The sequence below is a fragment of the Palaemon carinicauda genome, unplaced genomic scaffold (assembly GCF_036898095.1).
Source record: "Palaemon carinicauda isolate YSFRI2023 unplaced genomic scaffold, ASM3689809v2 scaffold211, whole genome shotgun sequence".
NCBI classification, from domain to species: domain Eukaryota; kingdom Metazoa; phylum Arthropoda; class Malacostraca; order Decapoda; family Palaemonidae; genus Palaemon; species Palaemon carinicauda.
Genome location: NW_027169712.1, coordinates 204268 through 223645, shown reverse-complemented (window position 1 = coordinate 223645; position 19378 = coordinate 204268). Strand labels below are relative to the sequence as shown.

The 19378-nt window shown below is 45.3% G+C and overlaps 1 protein-coding gene across 1 annotated transcript; it reads right to left on the bottom strand.

Annotated features, from left to right (window-relative positions):
- Window positions 1-1202: 1202 nt before the first annotated feature.
- LOC137636023 (probable serine/threonine-protein kinase DDB_G0277165) lies at window positions 1203-5342 on the bottom strand. Its single transcript, XM_068368463.1, has 2 exons — window positions 4807-5342; window positions 1203-1656 (listed from the first exon to the last, which is right to left on the bottom strand). Exons 1-2 carry the CDS (start codon window positions 5340-5342, stop codon window positions 1203-1205), a joined length of 990 nt encoding a protein of 329 aa, XP_068224564.1.
- Window positions 5343-19378: the final 14036 nt, after the last annotated feature.

The following is a 19378-nucleotide window of genomic DNA, read 5'->3' as shown; positions in this document are numbered from 1 at the left end:
GTGATAAGGAAGGACGAAAACAGAGACCCAAGAAAACTTAACAATATTTATTATAAACTAGAACAATGACTTAAATCAACCTTGTGAGATAAAATACACTTAGTTGTACAAAATATTCATGAGAACCAATAGCTGGTTCTTGGGAACTCACAAGAAAAAACCTAAAGCTATTACACTAAACCCTAAACATGAGAAAATTCTAAGAGAGAAAACATTTAATAATAACCAAGTGGATCCAAATACGGCTAGCCAAAATAATCAATAACCTAATAATAATAAGGTAGAAGGAAGTAGGAGATGAAAACAATGAAAACCTTAATATTCCTACCTACTATACAAATCTAAACAATGTGGAACTCTGATTACAAAAATTAACACACAACATACATCAATGAAACTCCAATATATACAAACAATTATAAACAAACAAAATGGGTAAAATAAACAACTTCACCTCAAGTGAAGTACCAGAAGATAAGTTGAACTCAGGGCCGTGCTTAATCCATTAAACTGCTAACGGAAGGGTAAAGCTGCACGCCAGGCATTGAAGGGCAATCCACTTCCCTATACAAGAGGAATGATAATTTGTCTTACCTGGCGTCAGCCGCCCTACGTATCTCCTCACAAGCCAGTTTGCTCTCACTTCCGTATGTAACAGCTGGACTAGAAGGACACGGCAAGCAACTGCAAAACTCCAGTGTCGGGAAGCAGCGACGACACAACTCCCGTAAACATCCTCCGACGGGAACAAGTAGTAGAAAACTACCGTCGCAGATGACAGAGCACCTGCTAAACACTTCAACGGAAGTGCGAAAGTAATGGCTAAAGTCGTCCTCCAAGTCACAATAAATGCTGAGACGGGAATTAGTGTTGGTGAGAGCTTGTCAAGACCCGAACTCCCTTCACCGGTCGACCATGTCCACTCATCACCTTCCCAGCGTTCATCAACACTCACAGCAAAAGAAATAACAATCGTTAAAACGATAGTCCACTAATACACAAAGGAGGAGGAGGAGGCGCAAAAATACACTATTAAACAATCGGAGAGCCACTTAACTTACATTAACACCATAGTAAACAAACAACAAAAATACTTTAACTTAAAAGAAAAACAAGGCTGATTTAAATAAAACAGAGAAATAATTTTACGTTAACCTAATACTATGCTACCACTGTTAACACTGGTTCTTCTATCATTACTTTCATTGTATCCACTGTTTAACCTTTACTCTTACACTTCTATCACTGTTGGCACTGGAGCCTACTGCACTGTTTTCACTGCTTACCTTTGGTAACACTTGCTCACTGTTCTGACTGTAAACATTTCTTCTCTCATTGCTTTCACTGAAACCACTGTGTTTAACTTTTGCTCTTACACTTCTATCACTGTTGGCACTGGTGCCTACTGCACTGTTTTCACTGCTTACCTTTGGCAACACTTGCTCACTATTTTCACTGTAAACATTTCTTTCGATCATATCTTTGGCTCTTTCACTGCTTTCTTCGTTCACTCTATCATTATTACCACTGCTTACATTCGCACTACTATCACTGTCTACATTTATATCGTTATCACTGCTATCACTGTCACTGTTATGGGTGGATGAGGGGGAATTGATCGGGGAAAGGGGAGGGATTTGTAGGCATTCACTTGCTCTATTATAGTCATACAGGGTCTTTATAGTCACTTTTGTTCTGTCGGCAAGTTGGCTAGTCGTTTTTTAAGGTTGTCACCCTGAAGGGGCGTTGATACACTTGGGTTACTTCTATTGAAGGATTGGCTTTGAAACTGTGTACTGTTATTGTCATCGAGTGCGAAAAAATGTAGTGCTAACTCCGTAGAGTTTTCACTGGAATCTTCGTCGTTAACACGGTAGGAGCTCGGATGGGGGGTGGCTGGGCGGGAGGGGGGTGTGGTCGGGGGAGGCAGTGAGGCTGTCATCTGAATCCGAGGAGTCCTGGGAGGGAGTGGGGGGGTCTGGTGGCGGATCGTCGGGGGGGGGGGGAGAGCCTCCCAAGTCAGCCATACTGGCAGTACACTGTATATTTAAGTCTATGTTTGTTACGCTTAAGCGAACACGCAAAGCGGGAGACTCACAGAGAGTCTCACCTTACACCCTCTCGCTAGTACAGTTGAGAGAGCACTGACCAAAAATATGCTTGGTGCTTGCTTGCTTAGATTGTCCAGCCCTTTTGGCTGGACACGGGCTCTTGCGTTGGCAGCCCGTCCATGGTTTGGGATTAGGGTGTGCTGGGTATATACCTTTATTTATTAGACACACGGGTAGAGGGATAATCTTCTTAACAGTTGGACGCAGCGGGCAGCCCTGCAGGTCTGACGCTCTCGGCAGTGGGGCCTTGGCAATATGCCTGCTCCCACGGGTTGTGCAGGCTGCTCTGCCCCTAGAGCGTAGCCTGTATGGGGGTTCCTGTGAAGCAGGAACCTCTATTCTTTCTTATAATATCCCGTATAGCTGCCGAGGGTCAGAAGTGGGCTGCTCCTGCTTGGAGGCAAAGTAGGGGCTCGTTGCGGCTGCAATATCTTCTTGTTCTTCTTTCGGGTGGGGATCAGGCCCCTGGAGCCACGAATGAAAAGGTTTGTAGACATAGGGAAATAGGTATAGTAGTTAGTCCCATGGGAGTAGGTCATGGGAAGGAGTGGGAAGGTAATAAGTAGTAGGCAGAGATTTTGAGGGCATACACTATCCCTGGAAATGGTTGAGTAGGAGAAATAGTGGGATTGCAGCAAGTCCCGTGTTAGTAGAAGAGCACGGGAAGGAAGTATAAGTTGGCTAGTGGGAGGCAGAAAATTGGGGGTATATACACCCCTTTTTTTTTTTTTATAAATAAAACTAATACTACTGCTTAACGCCAGGATGTCCCTTCACCTAAGTGGGGGGTATGATGAGAGGAAGCCGCTGTACAAGGGGATGTTTCCTAGGACATGTCTCGTTACTGTTTCAGCTGTGAGCGGGTGGGGTGGTGGGCAGGTTCTGACGGAGGATTGCGGTACTAGGGCAGTAGAGGAGGTAGTGGTCCAGTGGGTCGTTCCTGGACTGGGTCTCACAATGCTGGCAGGGTCGTTCCTCTTCTCTGACAATTTGCCAGCAACATTTGTAGCCCAGACGGAGCCGATGTATAATGACGGCTAGCCTTCTGTTTGTATTCCTTGTGATGTCATGTGGATCCATTCCTGTGACCTGCGTGTACCACCTGGCAGTCATGGATCCTCCTAGGGCTGCATCACTCACGTCAGACCTAATACTGTAAAGACAATTTTGGATTAATAGCTTTTTAAACTGTTTATTGGATTTGCTAAGACTTACACCCACTGTAGCGCATTTTAGTGCGTCTTTTGCCATTCTGTCAGCAGCCTCATTTCCCTGAACCCCCACATGGCTGGGGATCCAATTGAGGGTGATTTTGCGATCTCTCTGTGCGTGGATTTGTGCAGTTGCTCTGATGGTGGTGAGCAACTGCACATTCTCTGGCATCCTGTTGCTAGAAATAGCTTGTATAGCCTTGGAATTGGTATGAATGGTTGTGTCCCCTTGCCTGCTCAGCGAATCAGCAAGTGCCTTGGCTATGGCGACTAGTTCTGTTTGTAGGGTGGAGGCATGATCTGACAGCCTCTAGCTGTCCACGTAGTTGCTCGAAAATACAGCAGCGCCCATAGCTGGGATGCTCCGATCAACCGACCCATCTGTAAAATTATTATTATTAGCTTGTGTTTGGATTATTGCTTGTTTGGCAGCCTGTAACATTAGTTGGGGAGAGCAGAGAGCTTTGGTGGCGGGAGGGTAGTGAAGTTGGTTTTGATTGGGTTTGGGAACCATGGGGCTTGGGGATTGAACAACACGTGGACACTGTCTTCTCTCAGAGCCAAGACCGCTTGCTGTGTGCCCATCCTTCTAATAGCTTGCAGAATGTGCCCCACATATGTAGGGGGGGGGGTCTAGTTCTTCGTGAAGATTGATAATTCCCCGCAGTTTATTACTGAGGGGGGATACTCTTCTTGTTTTAATAGTTTTACATACAATGGCACAGAGCCTCATATCGACTCTGTTGGCCAGATGTAGCAGGTCTGTCTCAGCTCTCTGTCTCAGCTCTCAGCAGCTGCAGCCTAGTCCACATGGGGGCCCCTGCAATGAGCCTCATGCAGTTATTTTGGATGACTTCCAATGAGGTCAACAACCCGGCTGGAAGGCCCATCAGTGCGGGGGCCGCATACTCCACCTGCGAGACTATGGCCTGCACGTGGAACTTCCTGAGTAATAGGTGGGATGCACCTTTACTCAGGGAGGTGATCCTCTTCATGGCTGCGAACCGTGACGAGATTCTGTGCCTGAGGTATTTGACCTGGCTTGCCGGTGATAAAAGACTGTTCAAGATGACTCCAAGATACTTGTTATCAGTAACCCACTCAATAGGAGTGTTGTCAATGATTAGATGGGGGGGGGGGAGGGGTCGAAGTCATGCTTGACCGCCATTGCCTTGGTTTTCACTGAGTTGATTTTAAGGCCCAGTTCCTTGCATTCCCTACATACTATGCCGAGGGCATTCTGCATTGCTCTTGGCCTGTTCTGAACAAAGTAGGGGCACACAATGCATATATCATATGCATATATGAAAATTTCTATGCCCCTAGGAAGGTCCAAGTTAAGCAGGTTTTCAATCAGGATGTTGAACAGGAAGGGGCTGAGGATTCCCCCTTGGGGTGTACCGTTTTCCAAGGGGAGGAAGGAAGATGTAGCTCCCTGGAAAGACACTCTGGCCTCCCTGTTTTGGAGGTATTGTTTAACCCACGATAGGCGATGACCTCGGACTCGTTTCCCTACCAGGGAGAAAAGTATGGCTTGGGCACTGGCTAGCTCGTAGGCTTTTTCCAAATCAATGAATGCAACTAAGGCTTTCCTATTGTTAACGGCAGCCATGACATCGACAATACATTCGTGTGTCCCTATGCCCTCGGTGAAGCCGTACAGTCTGGGATGCAGCTTACCAACCTTCCATTTAAGCCGGTTGATGACCATCCTCTCTGCAACCTTTTCCATACAGCTGATGAGGGCAATTGGTCTGCACGCATTTTCTTCCTGTGGTTTAGGGATTGGTTGGATATTTTGCTGGTTCCAGGTAAGGGGTCTGCACCTTTCAACATATGTCTTGTTTATGAGAAGGAGGTAGACCCTCTTTGCTGGAACCCCCATGTTTCGTAACATACTGTATGTGATATCGTCGATGCCTGGTGCCGTGTTTTTTGTTTTGGCTAACGCCCCCTCCAATTCCTCTTTTGTGAAAGGTGTGTCTGTGTCGTCTGCCATGCTGCAAGCCGCATTGACCATCGTAGTTCTGATCGGGAGGAGTTCCTCCTGTCTTCGCCTGGTAAGGATTGGGAGGACGATTGATTTGGCACGGTCCGCAAACCCTTGCGCCAGTCTTCTGGCCTCCGCTGGAGGATCTGGGTGGGCTGCTTTGTTGGAGCGGTTTTTCCTACGACCTTGTTGAAGAAGTTCCAGATCATCCGGAGGGAGGTGGAATAGTTTACCTCTGAACACCATTCCAGCCACTTCTGTTGCTTGACTTAGTTTGAGACTGCAATTGCATGGGCTGTGACATGAAGGAGGGTCCGGTGCAGTTCATCTGTTCTGTGACGTCTAAGGAGTTTGCGGACCCTGTTTATTCTCGTATTCATCTCCTTTATTCGTGGGTTGTAATACCATGCGTCTTTGTGGTCAGTCCTAGGGGCTTTTTGAAAGGCATGGAGCCATTTGCCGCCTTGTGGAGTTCACTTATGAATACTTCCTGTAACTGGTCTATGTCTTCTGTGGGGCCCGGCTCGTATGCATTGGCCCAGTTTGTCATGTGCCTTTCAAACAGCTCCCACTTGGCTAGGTCCGGGTTCCACCTGCGCGGAGGCGGAGGGGGAGCCGGGAGTTTCTCCATTTGGACCGAGAATTGAATGCCAAAGTGGTCGCTGGTGAGGACAGGGTGGAGGCCCCAAGAAGAGCCTTGGACCAGGTTAGCCGAGACAAAAGTGAGGTCAAGACGGCCTCCTGCCTTGTGGGTAGCAATGTTGGTATTATTCAGCAACTTAACTCTGTCGAAGTCTTCTAGGAGGCTCGTTAGGTGGTTGCCTGTGGGGTCCATATGCAATGTGGATTGTAGGAAAGTGTGGTGTGCATTGAAGTCTCCGGCTATTACTGTATTTTCTGTGTCTGCTGCTGCAAAGAGTAGGGTGGCATCAATGTTTTTGTGAGGTGCTTTATAAATGTTGTGAATGTTAAGTGTCGTGTCTACTAGTGTTATTTGTATGCTAAGTGTCTCTGCTTCGTGGCAGTCAATGTTGTCTATGGCTTGGGAGGGTATTGTGTTTTTTACTAGCGTCATTAACCTGCGTGTGATTTCTGCGTGGTGTGTTCTGTATACTTTGTAACCTTTAAAGGAAAATGTCTGTTGTTCATCTAGTATTTCTTGTAATAGGATGATATCTGGCTTCTGTGTACATGTCTGCGTCTGTAGGAAGGCATATTTGGATCTGATACTTAAAATGTTCCATGATAAAAATGTTAGTGTGTGCTGTGTTGAGTGTGGTGAGTGTGTGTTTATTATGTCCGCGAAAACAGGTTATTTGGTATCCCACACAGGGTCTTAAGGTAGTTTCTAGCGAGCCCGCAGTATGCTTGGATCAGAGCTTCGAGTCCTGCATTGTAAAATTGCGGGAAAGCATTTTGTATGGTGATGCAAATTTCCTCGGTTGTCTTGTTTACTAATGAGCTTGCTATCATTTTCACTGCTATTTCCCAGAGGCCACTTGCTAAATTAAATTCCAGAGGATTAAAATTGTCCGTGCCGGCTGGTTAAGGGTCGGGACAAGGTTAGAAACCGCAGGTGTGTCGATAGGGACAGGTACGGGCACCAGTTGGGTGGATGGGATACTTGCAAGGGTACTCTCTGAGGGGAGGGATTGATGGTTTTCTTGCTCTATGCTTTTTTGTACCTTGGGGGGGATTGCTGGAACTGAAGGCTCCTCAGGGGGGAGATTTGATGGAGCTGAAAGTTCCTCAGGGGGGGGGGGGGCTTTTGCTGGAGCTGAAGGCTCTTTAGGGGGGGATTTGTTGGGGCTAAAGGTTCCTTGGGGGGGGGGTTTACTACCGTTTGTCGATTAAGCCTGTGCCTGTACGTTCACGGCCCTTGTGGGGGGGGGGGGGGTTTACGGCAGCCACAGCTGCGTAAGAGGTCTGAGGGGCCTCTTTAGTTGCGGCTGTGTCGGAGGTCTGGGGGGCCCTCTCTCTGCGAGGTTGGTTTTCCTGAGGGGAGGCCCGTGTGTGAAGGGCCCTTGGGGTCCTGGAGGTTCTGGGGTGCCTCTGGGGCCTGGGGGGCATTGCCACTCCTGTGATTTTTTCTCTCATAATGTCCACCTCGCCAAGCCTGGCAGGGCATCTGTCATTCCAAGCGTGGTGGTCATACCCACAGACTGGACATCTGGGAGTGACGTGCTCTTTCCTTCGTAGTTTTTCAATACAAATTTTGGACTCGTGTTGGCCTGAGCAGGCCCCACAGATGTCAAACCGGGACCTGCATTGTATCGCCATGTGTCCGTACCTCTGACACTTAAAACACCTCTTTGGCTCCTGGATGAAGGGTACTAGGCGGAAGGATCCCCAAGATCCCAAGGTAAGCGAGTCCGGGGGTTCTTTCCTGACCCAGCATTTCACTTTGTAAGATGCCACTTTCTTCTTTGTTTCAAACCTCTCTGCTTTAATGATCTTAGGGTGGCTTTCTACGATTTCTACTCCTATCTCTTGGGGGAAGCCGCACAGCACCTTGATTACATGTTGTTCCATTGTTTTGATTTCTAAAAAAACGGGTTTGTTACGGAGGATATTTTCTGCCTCCTCATTGTGGGGAGACACTATAACATCTCTTGCATTATTTATTCTTGCTGATATCTTTATGTCTGGGTGTGTTTGTTCCACTTCCTGTACATACGCATAGGCACTTTTATCTTGTGTTTTAGTCACCTTAAACACTGTTCTGTTATCGATAGCAGGTTTGGGATTGATAGTTTTGTTCCTCCTTTTCTGTGTCCTAAAGCCCTCATTATCTACTTTGTTTCCTTCTTGGCTTGCAAAGATGTCTTCCACAGACGTGTTTTTAATGTTTTCCACTCCTTCTTTGGTTGTTATTTCACGGGTTTCATTTATTCTGCCATGAATGGGTTCTTGCTTTTTGTCACTGTGTACATTTCCCATATTATATATATTATCTTTATTCCTTCCTTTTGTTTCCTTGTTTATGCCAATGGTGTCTCTCTGTTTGGTTCTGACACTGTTGTCATTGTATGCATTAATTTCACTTGCACTGGTAGCACCCATATTGTTGTGTTTCACTTTCTTATCACTTGCACTGTCACTGACCCTGGCACTATTGTCACTGCTTGCACTCATTTCCCTTGCACTGGTGGCACCCACATTGCTATGTTTCACTTCCTTATCACTGGCACTGATTCTGTTTGCACTGTTTCCACATTCATTAACTTCACTATTCACACTTTCATTATTATCATTAACTATTGAGTCACTGTTTTCACTGGTTGCACTGCACTTTCTTTCGTTATTTTTATTACTATTTACCTTGGTTGCACTTACACTGATTACATTCACTCCACTGACTGATTCTATTTCACATGTGACGCTGTTTGCCTTTTCACTGTTTACACAATTATCATTCTCACTACAGGCACTACTAGCACTTTCACTGCTTCCACTGCTTACACTGAAATCACTACTACTACTACTATCACTACTATTGGGGCTTGGAAGGGGATGAATAGGGGAGGTGATTAGGCTTTTACTGTCAAAAAGGGAATTCTTTGCCGCCTGCAATTGATCAAAGGGGAGATTGCAGGTCTCCTCTTGTTATTTTCGCCCTGAAGGGGTGTGGAAACACTGGGGTTGGATGACTTAAAGGAATGAGAAACAAAACTAACACTGTTAATTACCTCGATTTCCGATAATTGTTGTGCTAACTCCGTAGAGTTTGCGCCACAGCTCTTGTCGTCGTCTAGGAAGGAGATCGGATGGGGGGTGGCCAGGCGGGAGGGGCGAGGGGGGTCAGGGGAGGTAGCGAGACTGTCTTCTGAATCCGAGGGGTCGGGGGAGGGGGTGGGGGGTACGGCGGCGGCTCGTCTGGGAGGGAGGGGGAGGGAGCGCCTCCCTCTCTGTCAGCCATGCTGGCGGTACACTGGGAGAACTGTATCAGCACGTACGTTACGCTTAAAGCAAACACGCAAGCGGGAGACTCACCTGGAGTCTCACCTTATACCCACTCGCTAGCGCAGTCGAGAGAGAAGTGACCAAAAATATGTTGTTGTTGTTGTTTAGATTGTCCAGCCCCTTTGGCTGGACACGGGCTCCTGCTGTTGGCAGCCCGTCAATGGTTAGGGATTTGAGTGTGCTGGGTAGTACCTTTATTATTGTAACACACGGGTAGGGGGGATAGTCTTCTTAGTCGTTTGGACGCAACGGGCAGCCCTGCAGTTCTGACGATCTCGGCAGTGGGGCCTTGGTTATATGCCTGCTCCCACGGGTTGGGTTGGCTGCTCTGCCCCTAGAGCGTAGCCTGTATGGAGGTTCCTGTGAAGCAGGTACCTTGATCTTTACTTATACTCCCGTATAGCTGCCGAGGGTCAGAATTGGGCCGCCCCTGCTTGGAGGCAAAGTAGGGCTCGTTGCTGTGTTGTCCTCTTGTTCTTTTTCGGGTGGGGGATCAGGCCCCTGGAGCCACGAGCGGAAAGGTTTTTAGTAGTAGGGAAAGAGGTATAGAAGCGAGTCCTATGGGAGTAGGAGGTCATGGGAAGGAGTAAAAAGGTAATAAGTGGTAGGCAGAAACTGTGAGGGCATAAAGTATCCCTGGAAAAGTATGAGTGTGAGGGATAGTGAGATTGCAGCAAGTCCCGTGTTAGTTGAAGGGCACGGGAAGTAGGTATAAGTTGGTTAGTAGGAGGCAGAAAAATTATATAACTATCTTAACCTAGGGATGTCACCTTAGTGGGGGGTACGACGAGAGGAAGGAACTCTACATGGGAATGTTTTCTAGAATGTGGCTTGTCACTACTTCGGCTGTCAGGGGTGGGGGGGAGGACAGGGTCTGCCGGAGGATCGTGGTACTGGGGCAGGAGAGTAGGTAATGGTCCAATGGGTAGTCTCCAGCCAGGGCATTACAGTGTTTGCAGGGCCGATCCTCGTGCCTGATGATTTGCCAACAACATCTGTATCCCAGCCGGAGATGATGAATGATGACGGTTACCTTCTTGTTTGTATCTTTTGTGATCTCGTGTGGGTTCATTTTCGTAACCTGTGTATACCACCTGGCCGTCATGGACCCTCCCCGGGCAGCATCCCTGATGTCAGACCTGAGAATAGAAAAACAGTTTTGGGTTAATAACTTTTTGAATTGTTTGCTGGACTTGCCGAGTCTTATACCTACTGTTGCACACTTCAGTGCATTGTTTGCCAACCTGTCAGCCTCTTCGTTCCCGTGTACGCCCACATGGCTGGGGATCCAGTTGAGCGTGATCCTACGAATTCTCTGCACGTGTAATTGTGCCGTAGCTCTTATGGTGGTGAGCAGACGCACGTTTTCAGACACCCTTTCATTTGCAATAGCCTATATCGCTCCTCATGAGTCCGTGTGGATGGTCGTGTCCCCTTGCCTGCTTAAAGAGTCCGCAACGGCCTTGGCTATGGCAACTAGTTCCATCTGAAGTATGGAGGCGTGGTCGGGCAACCTCCAGCTGTCCACGTAATTGCTTGAGAAAACTGCCGCCGCTGTCGCAGGGATGCTTCGGTCCATCGACCCATCTGTGAAGTAGATATTGTTGGCTTTAGTCCTGTTTATTGCTTGCTGGGCTGCCTGTAGAATTTACTGGGGGGATCAAAGTGCCTTGGCGGCGGGGAGGGTGGTGAAATTGATTGTAATTGGGTTGGGGGTCCATGGGGCTGAAGGATCAAACAATACGTGGACCTCGTCCTGTCTCATAGCCAAGACCTCTTGTTGTGCTCCCATTCTTCTGATGGTTTGCAGGATGCGTCCTACATAAGTAGGGGGGGGGGGGTTCTAGGTCCTCGTGAAGGGCTACTATTCCTCTCAGTTTAGTGCTGAGGGGGCACAGTCAACCAGTTTTGAGGGTTTTGCATACTATGGTGCAGAGACTTATATCCACCCTCTTAGCCAGGGGCAGAAGTCCCGTCTCGGCTCTCAGAAATTGCAGCCTAGTCCACATGGGGGCACCCGCAATGAGCCTCATACTGTTGTTTTGTATGACCTCTAATGAGATCAGCAGCCCGGTTGTGAGTCCCATCATTGCGGGTGCTGCGTATTCCATTTGTGAGAGTATGGCCTGCACATGGAATTTTCTGAGTAGTAGGTGAGAAGCCCCTTTGCTCAGGGACGCGATTCTTTTCATAGCTGTGAACCTCGACGAGATCCTGTGTTTGAGATATTTGACCTGGCCTACCGGAGACAGATGGCGGTCTAAGGTGACTCCCAGGTATTTGTAGTCATTGACCCACTCAATAGGAGTGTTGTCAATGACTAGGTTGGGTGGGTCGAAGTAGTGTCTAACCGCCATTGCCTTGGTTTTCGTAGAGTTTATCTTTAGTCCTAGTTCTCTGCATTCCCTACTTATGGTGTCGAGGGCATTCTGCATTGCTCTTGTCTTGTTCTGGACAAAATAGGGGCATACTATGCATATGTCGTCTGCGTAGATGAACATTTCAATGTCCCTAGGAAGGTCCAGATTAAGCAGATTTTCGATGAGCACGTTAAACAGGAAGGGGCTGAGGATGCCCCCTTGGGTTGTTCCATTTTCCAGCGGGAGGAAGGTAAAGGTGGCCCCCTGGAAGGATACCCTGGCTTCCCTATTTTGCAGGTATTGTTCAACCCATGACAGGAGATGACCTCTGACTCTTTTCCCTACCAGGGATAACAGTATGGCTGGAGCACTGGCCAACTCGTATGCTTTTTCTAGATCAGGGCCACATCATCAAACATATATCTAGTCGAGGGCCACTAGACTAGATTTTACATGAAATGACAAATAGTTTGTAGAATGTTTAAAGATAAAAAAAAACACAGTTGCTCACCTGTTTTGTTTTAATGAGATTTTTGACACTGAGATTCATGTACAAGTTTTTTTTATGTTAGGATGGAAATTTGTGGTTGCCAGTCTTAAAACAGAGTGCAGATTTTGATCACTTTGCCTGCTACAAATATTTGACTTGGTCTGGTTGAGCAGACTAAATGTTTGTTCACATATGTAGGTAGAGCCAAATAAGCTTGCATAAATAGCAGCTTTGTTTCTCAAATAAGGAAACTGATCTTTGGCCAAGCAATTATAAAAGTTGAGCAAGTCCCCTTCATTATACTTGGTACGAAGGCTGTTATTATTCTGAAGATCAATCAGTTCGAGTTGTGCTTCGAATTCTACTTCATCAGAAGATACAGAAAAGGGGTTGCTGAACAACTTCAAATCATTGACTTCTTCCTTTAGGTCCTCAAATCGGCTCTCAAAGGCCTCCAAATTTTTCCTAATTTTGTTGCATAATATTCATGTCTATTGCATACTTTGTGTTTCTCACACATAAGTTTGTAATTTGGGAAGTGTCCTAACTCTCCTTTAACTATCTGTAACTGAAACTATTTTAGTTTTTGTTCGAAAGCTGTCACATAATTGGCTAGCTGAGAAATAAGTTGGTTATTCCCCTGAAGTTTATGATTCAAGTTATTTAAATGACTTGTGAGATCTACAAGAAATGACAAATCACAAAGCCAGTCAGCATTTGTAAGTTCTGGTACCATCTTATTCTTTTCATTAAGAAATATCTCCATTTCATCCAGAAGACTGATAAATCTTTTCAGCGTATTTCCCTTGCTTAACCACCTTACTTGAGTGAAAAACACTAAATCGCCATATTCTGCTTCAATTTCATCAAGAAATTGCTTGAATTGCCGGTGATGCAAAGCCGAGCGTGTCTTGATAAAATTGACTGTAGAAACTACAACTTTCATTACAGGATCAAAGTCCAGTTTTCCACACAAATTTTGTTGATGTATTATGCAATGAAATTGTTTCAGTTCATATTTTCGCTCTCCAAGGTGTTTAATCAATAGCTGCACCAATCCATTCTGCTTGCCTATCATTGCAGGAGCCCCATCAGTTGATATTCCTACTAACTTGTCCAAATCTAACTCAATTACTGAAATTTGTTCTAAAAGTCCATTAAGTAAATCACTACCAGTTGTCTGCCCCTTCAATGAACCGAGCCCTAAGAGTTCCTCATGAATAGAAAAGTCCTCTGTCACACCACGTACAAATACAAGTAGCTGAGCCGTAGATGTAACATCAGTAGATTCATCAGTGGCTAGGGAGAAGTACACAAATTGTTTACTTTTCTCCTTCAACTGGTCTACTATATCACCCGACAAATCAACAATACTGTCATACGATTCAAACTGATATTCTCAAACTTTTTAAAAACATCTGGAGAAAGTTTTTGAGCAGCAAGTAGAATACAATTTTTAATGAAATCCCCCTCTGAAAATGCCTCGGAATGTTTAGCAATCAGGTTTGCAATTTCATAACTCACTTCTGTTACGTCCTGTGCCTCTTTATTTTTCTGAATAAACATTTTTCTGCACATGAAAACCTTACATTAGTGATTTAATTTTCTGCTTTCTGAGTTCACCAACTAATTTTTCATAAGGCTTGTGCTTTGTCAGATAATGCCTTTGCAAATTGTATTCCTTACAAACGGCCACACTATTCTGGCATATCAAGCAAATGGTTTTTTTTTTCACTGTTTTCCACAAAGAAATATTTATCTGTCCATATTTCTTGAAATTTTCTATGTTCATCTTCAAGCTTTCTTTTTCGACTTGAGTTTTTGTCCACAGAAGTACCAGAAGCCATAGTAGCTAAGCAAAATTAATCTGAAAACACTACAATGATAAATGCCTGGCCTTGTAGCAATATCTCCTATTTTAGACTGCAAAGAAACTATCGGAGCTCAGACAAATTGGCTAACTTGGAAGGTTGCCAAATAATCATTTTACAAACTTTTTAAACTGGAATTTAGATGTATTAGGAAACCATAATTATGAATGTAAAATACAATAAAAAAAGAAAAACAAGAAAAACAAAAACCGGTTTCGCATCTGTTTAAAAAGAGAATAGTATTCAAAATTATGATAAATATTAATTTAGATATAACTTCAGGTGGTTACCTTCCCTTCACAACAACGAGGTTATTCCCGTCTAGACAACGTTGTAGACAGCCATACGCGTTCACCTCTTGTCTCGACTGCTTTCGTGTTCGAGGATGGTGATGAAATTATGAATTTAGTGAATGAACTGATTATAGATAACGAGATAATTCAACAATAACAAGAAAACACAAAGAATAATACATACATATATATACATATATATACATGTATACATATATATACATATATATATATATACATGTATACATATATATACATATATATACATGTATACATATATATATATACATATATATACATGTATACATATATATACATATATATACATGTATACATATATACATATACATATATATACATATATATATATATATATATATATATATATATATATATATATATATATATATATATATATATATACATATACATATATATACATATACATATATATATATATTTATATGTATGTATGTCTATGTATGTACATATACATATATATAAATATATATAATGTATTTATATATATGTATATGTACATACATAGACATACATACATATATATATATATATATATATATATATATATATATATATATATATATATATATATATATATATATATATATATATATATGTATATATATATAATGTTTATAAATGCACAGACATATACATACATACATACATATGTGTGTGTGTGTGTTATATAGTACATTTTTACTATTTGTAATTATATCATAAGTCGGAGTAATATGTTTATATTTATTATTTTCTTTTACTGTACAGAGAGTGATATATTATGTTTTCTATGATAACTTCGAGGGCCGCCATGTGCTTCACTGGGGGCCGCATGTGGCCCGCGGGCCGCCGGTTGTGCACCATTGTTCTAGATCAAGGAAGGCAACTAGGGCTTTCCTGCTGTTTATGGTGGCCATTACGTCTACGATGCACTCCTGCGTTCCTATGCCCTCTGTGAAGCCGTACAGTCTGGGGTGTAGCTTACCGACCTTCCATTTTAGTCTGTTTAAGACCATTCTCTCTGCAACCTTTTCTGTACAACTAATGAGGGTGATAGGTCTGTACGAGTTCTCTTCCTGCGGCTTAGGAATTAGCTGGATGTTTTGTTGGTTCCAGGTAAGGGGTCTACACCTCTCAACATAAGTCTTGTTTATGAGGAGGAGGTAGACTTCCTTAGTCTCACCGTAGCCCCGGTGAACACGAACTCCCTACAAGCTCTCCTTGCCTTGACGAAGCTATAAAGGTCCTTCGTCACTGTGGCTAGGTGAGTCTTAGCCACCACCATGAACATTTCATGGACCTTGGGGTCACTTGCCATCGTCTCAAGAGTAGTCTGATGAGACATTGAGGCAGCCAGTCTTTCTTTTGTCTCGAACTCTCTTCGTAAAAGAGAGTCGGACAGCTTGGGGAGGTCCTCGCCGAATTGCCGTCCGGCAATATCAGCCTCCAACTTTCCCACTGAGAACGTCAGATGGACATCCTTCCAGTCTTTGTGGTCCATAGGCAGGGCCAGCGACAGGGGTTTACACTCCTCCAGGGAGGGGCAAGGCTTGCCGGCCTCGACTGCCTTTAGGACAGCCGCAAACCCTTTCTGTAAAAAGGGGAAGGCTCTAGCAGGAGAGGACACAAAGGAAGGGAGCTTCTTGCTCAATGCAGCTACCTTCGAGTTAGAGAAGCCCCTCTCCTTCATCGAGGATGAAAGTAGGGCTTGAGCCTTAGCGTGGTCCATGATTATGACCTCCTTCGGCTCTGTCTCCTCCCTTGAAGCTGGTTCTTTTCTCAGCCGGACATAGCAGTCCGGATATGATGCCTTGCTGGGCCAGAATTCCACCTCCTCTAGGGGAACTGAACCCAGCTTATCCGAGATGACGATCTTTCCAGTCGTCATTGGCATGTGCTCAGCATACCTCCATGGGTTAGCGTCTGAGCATAAGGGAAGGTCTTTCACATTGAGCCTTTTCCGGGGCCCATGTGATTCTGCCAGGGACTGCATCCGCAGTTCCATAGCAGCCGCCTTCTCCTGATTCTCCTTCTGCATTTGTTGGATCATTCCAACAATCGAAGAGAGGGCCTGTCCCAGTTCTACTGGGAGACCGGCCGATGTTGAGGGAATAGGCTCCGGAATCTGACCCGGAGTAGCCGACACCTCGTCGACCTCATCCTCTACGACGTCCGGGGCTTGAACTTCATCCTGACCTTCTGCCAGGAGGTCTTGTTCCAAACGCTCGTCCACGTCAGACATCCTGTCATCTAACTGGATGTCTTGCATCGCGACCGCGACTTCAACGTCCACCTGGACCTGATCTTGGGGGATCTCCTCTTGAGGCTGGGGAATCACTGCATCAGCTGATGCCTTGGGAAAAAGATACACCCTCATCTTCTCACTTGGAAGATAAGGGCCAGAGGTGTTCTTTTGGAAGCCCCTTACCCAGGTACGAAGCTTCTCCCTTGCTATATCCCTTGATTCCGCCGTCCTAGGGGAATCAAAAGCCTCAGTAATCAGGTTAGTGCATACAGTACATACCTGAGGGTCCCAATACTGGAGATCATCCTTGGAGACAGCGCATGCTGCGTGTCTCCTACAAAACTCATGTCCGCAGAGGTACTTCCTGCGGACGTTGCAGAAAACATTTCCGCACTTCGGAGGGTCCTCCTGTAAAGAGAAGAAATTTCCATGAGTATCAAGTGAACTATGTATCACTGGATATGCATAGTATAGCATAACAATTCATAAAGGAAAGACACACACTTGTGTTTCCCTCACAACCCATTGTTGCAGCCTTCCAGATAATAAAATCAAATGGTTAATCTCTTCTAGAGTAACCAATGCAAGGTTTCCAGAGGAAACAGGTGGAGCTCACACCTAAGCAATGATTTTAAAATCCTGGATAATAGACAGGAAAGAACTCACTTTCCTATCTGTAGGGCAACAGCAAAGGGATGTGCAAGAAAACACAATAGTGTTAGAAAACACAGTGCTGTACCAAAACCCTTACCATAGTTTTCTTCTTACTGAATATGTTATACTGAAGAATACTAGTACAGTATAGGGGGATACGTGCCGGCCGGCACTTGCCGGCCGGCACACACCATAACTAGCTTTAAAGTATACTACTTAACAGCTATAAGGCGGCAGCACTCTGGTTCAAATGCATGTGCCGGCCGGCAGCAACTGCTGGCCGGCAACAGCCAATGTCGGCCGGCAATGGCTGCCAGCCGGCAACTACACAAGGTAGTACCCAGCTGCCGGCCACACTCTTGGTGACCGGCAGACAAGGGTTGACATAAGCCGGCCGGCAAAGGTACAAGACCGATGCCAGCCGGCAGCAAAAGAACCAGAGGACTACACCTGCCCGGCTGCCGGCCTCATAGGCCGGCAGCCGGGTCGGGTACAGCACTAGAAGAAAAATAGAATGGATGCCGGGATAAGAGTGTACACAACCTCCAAGCCCGGCAATCCTAAAGAGTGCATATAAGGAAGGGGAGAATCTAATTCAGGCTTCCTGACCAATGCCGTCTGGCTCTACAGGCAGGCATGGATGAGGGACCAAGAGAGGTCCGGGCAGCACTCAAAAATATAAGACCCTTGCCGGCCGGCAGCTCTGCCGGCCGGCAAGGGGCTGAGTCAATTCCACATCCTAACCTATACTAGGTCCAGATGTAGAACGACGTACAGTACAGTAATGGCTCGGCCATTACGGAGAAAGAGGGGGAAGGGACAAGAGGGTCCTACCAACCTTGCTTTAGTGACAGATCACCCGCAGCCAAGAAACTTATCTTAGCCTAAGGGAAATCTAAGGGGGAAGGCCAGCAATACTTGCCAGCTCCCAGAGCACCTAAGCAAGGAAGGTGTTGCTACTCCCAGGGAAAGAAACTTATCCTCCCCCAAGAATCAGCAACAAGGACTAGTCTGGTAGATCACAAAAGAAGGAATCATATCCACAGAAACCTTCGGTAGTGACCTAAGGAGGCTAAGCCCCCTTTTTGTCTGTGTCAGGTCAGCGAGGGAGACTCTGCCCCAAGCCAGACAAACACAGATTCAGACTAAAAAACTCTGTTGTTCTGTCCCTCTTTGAACCATACTACAGGAACAGGAAGGTACAGTAACACCCCAGTATAGTTTTATCGAAAATAAATTCGGAAAAAACCACTCAGGGATAAGCCCAAGGCTTAAACAGAGGGAAAGGGATTGCATACCTTCTCCGAAGAAAAGAAAGCAACCGGGGAGTATGATAAAGTATACTAAGGCTCCATAAGCAACTTAGCCTAGGCACCAAGAGAATCGATTACCTAAATCACCGAAACTCACTCGTATACTATCTTGGAAATATTCCACACAGTCTTAAATGTATAAAACATAGCCTAAAACTTCAATAAAATTTTTATTACACTCGGAAAAACCAAAATCATGCATGAAGTACTAGGACCAAACGACTAGGCTACATGGCCTAGCGTAGGCCAGAATAGCGAATACTTCGCCAAAATAGTACTAAGCACGAAAGGAAATCCTATGTAATGCTAAATAGCTAAAATTTATTAAAGCAAAACAACCAGGAATGTCGCTCTGACTAACTAAACTTATACCTAGCGAGCGACAGCGTCCAGGACGCCTCTGGTAGGCTACGGCTCTTGTATCAAAGATTAATCCTATTAATCACTCAAAATTTACCAAGAGCTTACATTTATACATAAAAGACATTATACTCAACTTATCAGAGGCCGACGAAGACGGAGAAGCCATGAAAAGTAGAATAAATCCAAGATTTGCGAGAAACACAGGAAAAAACACCGAGTTGTTATCTACACAAAAAGGAATACAGATGGCGCCAGGATTGGCGCCAGGCACGCATACGAATCGGGGGATAGGGAAGCCTTGGGAGTGGCTCCCCTTTTTCTTTCCCGAATTCGTTTCTTGCCAATCCCTCCTACGAGACGAAATCTCTGTCCAGGATGCAGATTGCCATGTGGCGTGTCAAGAATACGTCCTCTGATATGTCGCGATATCCCTTTCACGAGGGATACTCGCTCCAGGAGTTAGAATTCTGGTACCTTAAGGTAAATTCTCTGG

What these genes read in the sequence shown, in the direction of transcription:
- LOC137636023 (XM_068368463.1), bottom strand. Translation starts at nt 5,342, where the DNA reads ATGGTCAATGCGGCTTGCAGCATGGCAGACGACACAGACACACCTTTC. An exon ending in GTCCGAGGTCATCGCCTATC is followed by an intron (nt 1,657 to 4,806) that starts GTGGGTTAAACA and finishes TGACTATAATAG; the next exon opens with AGCAAGTGAATGCCTACAAA.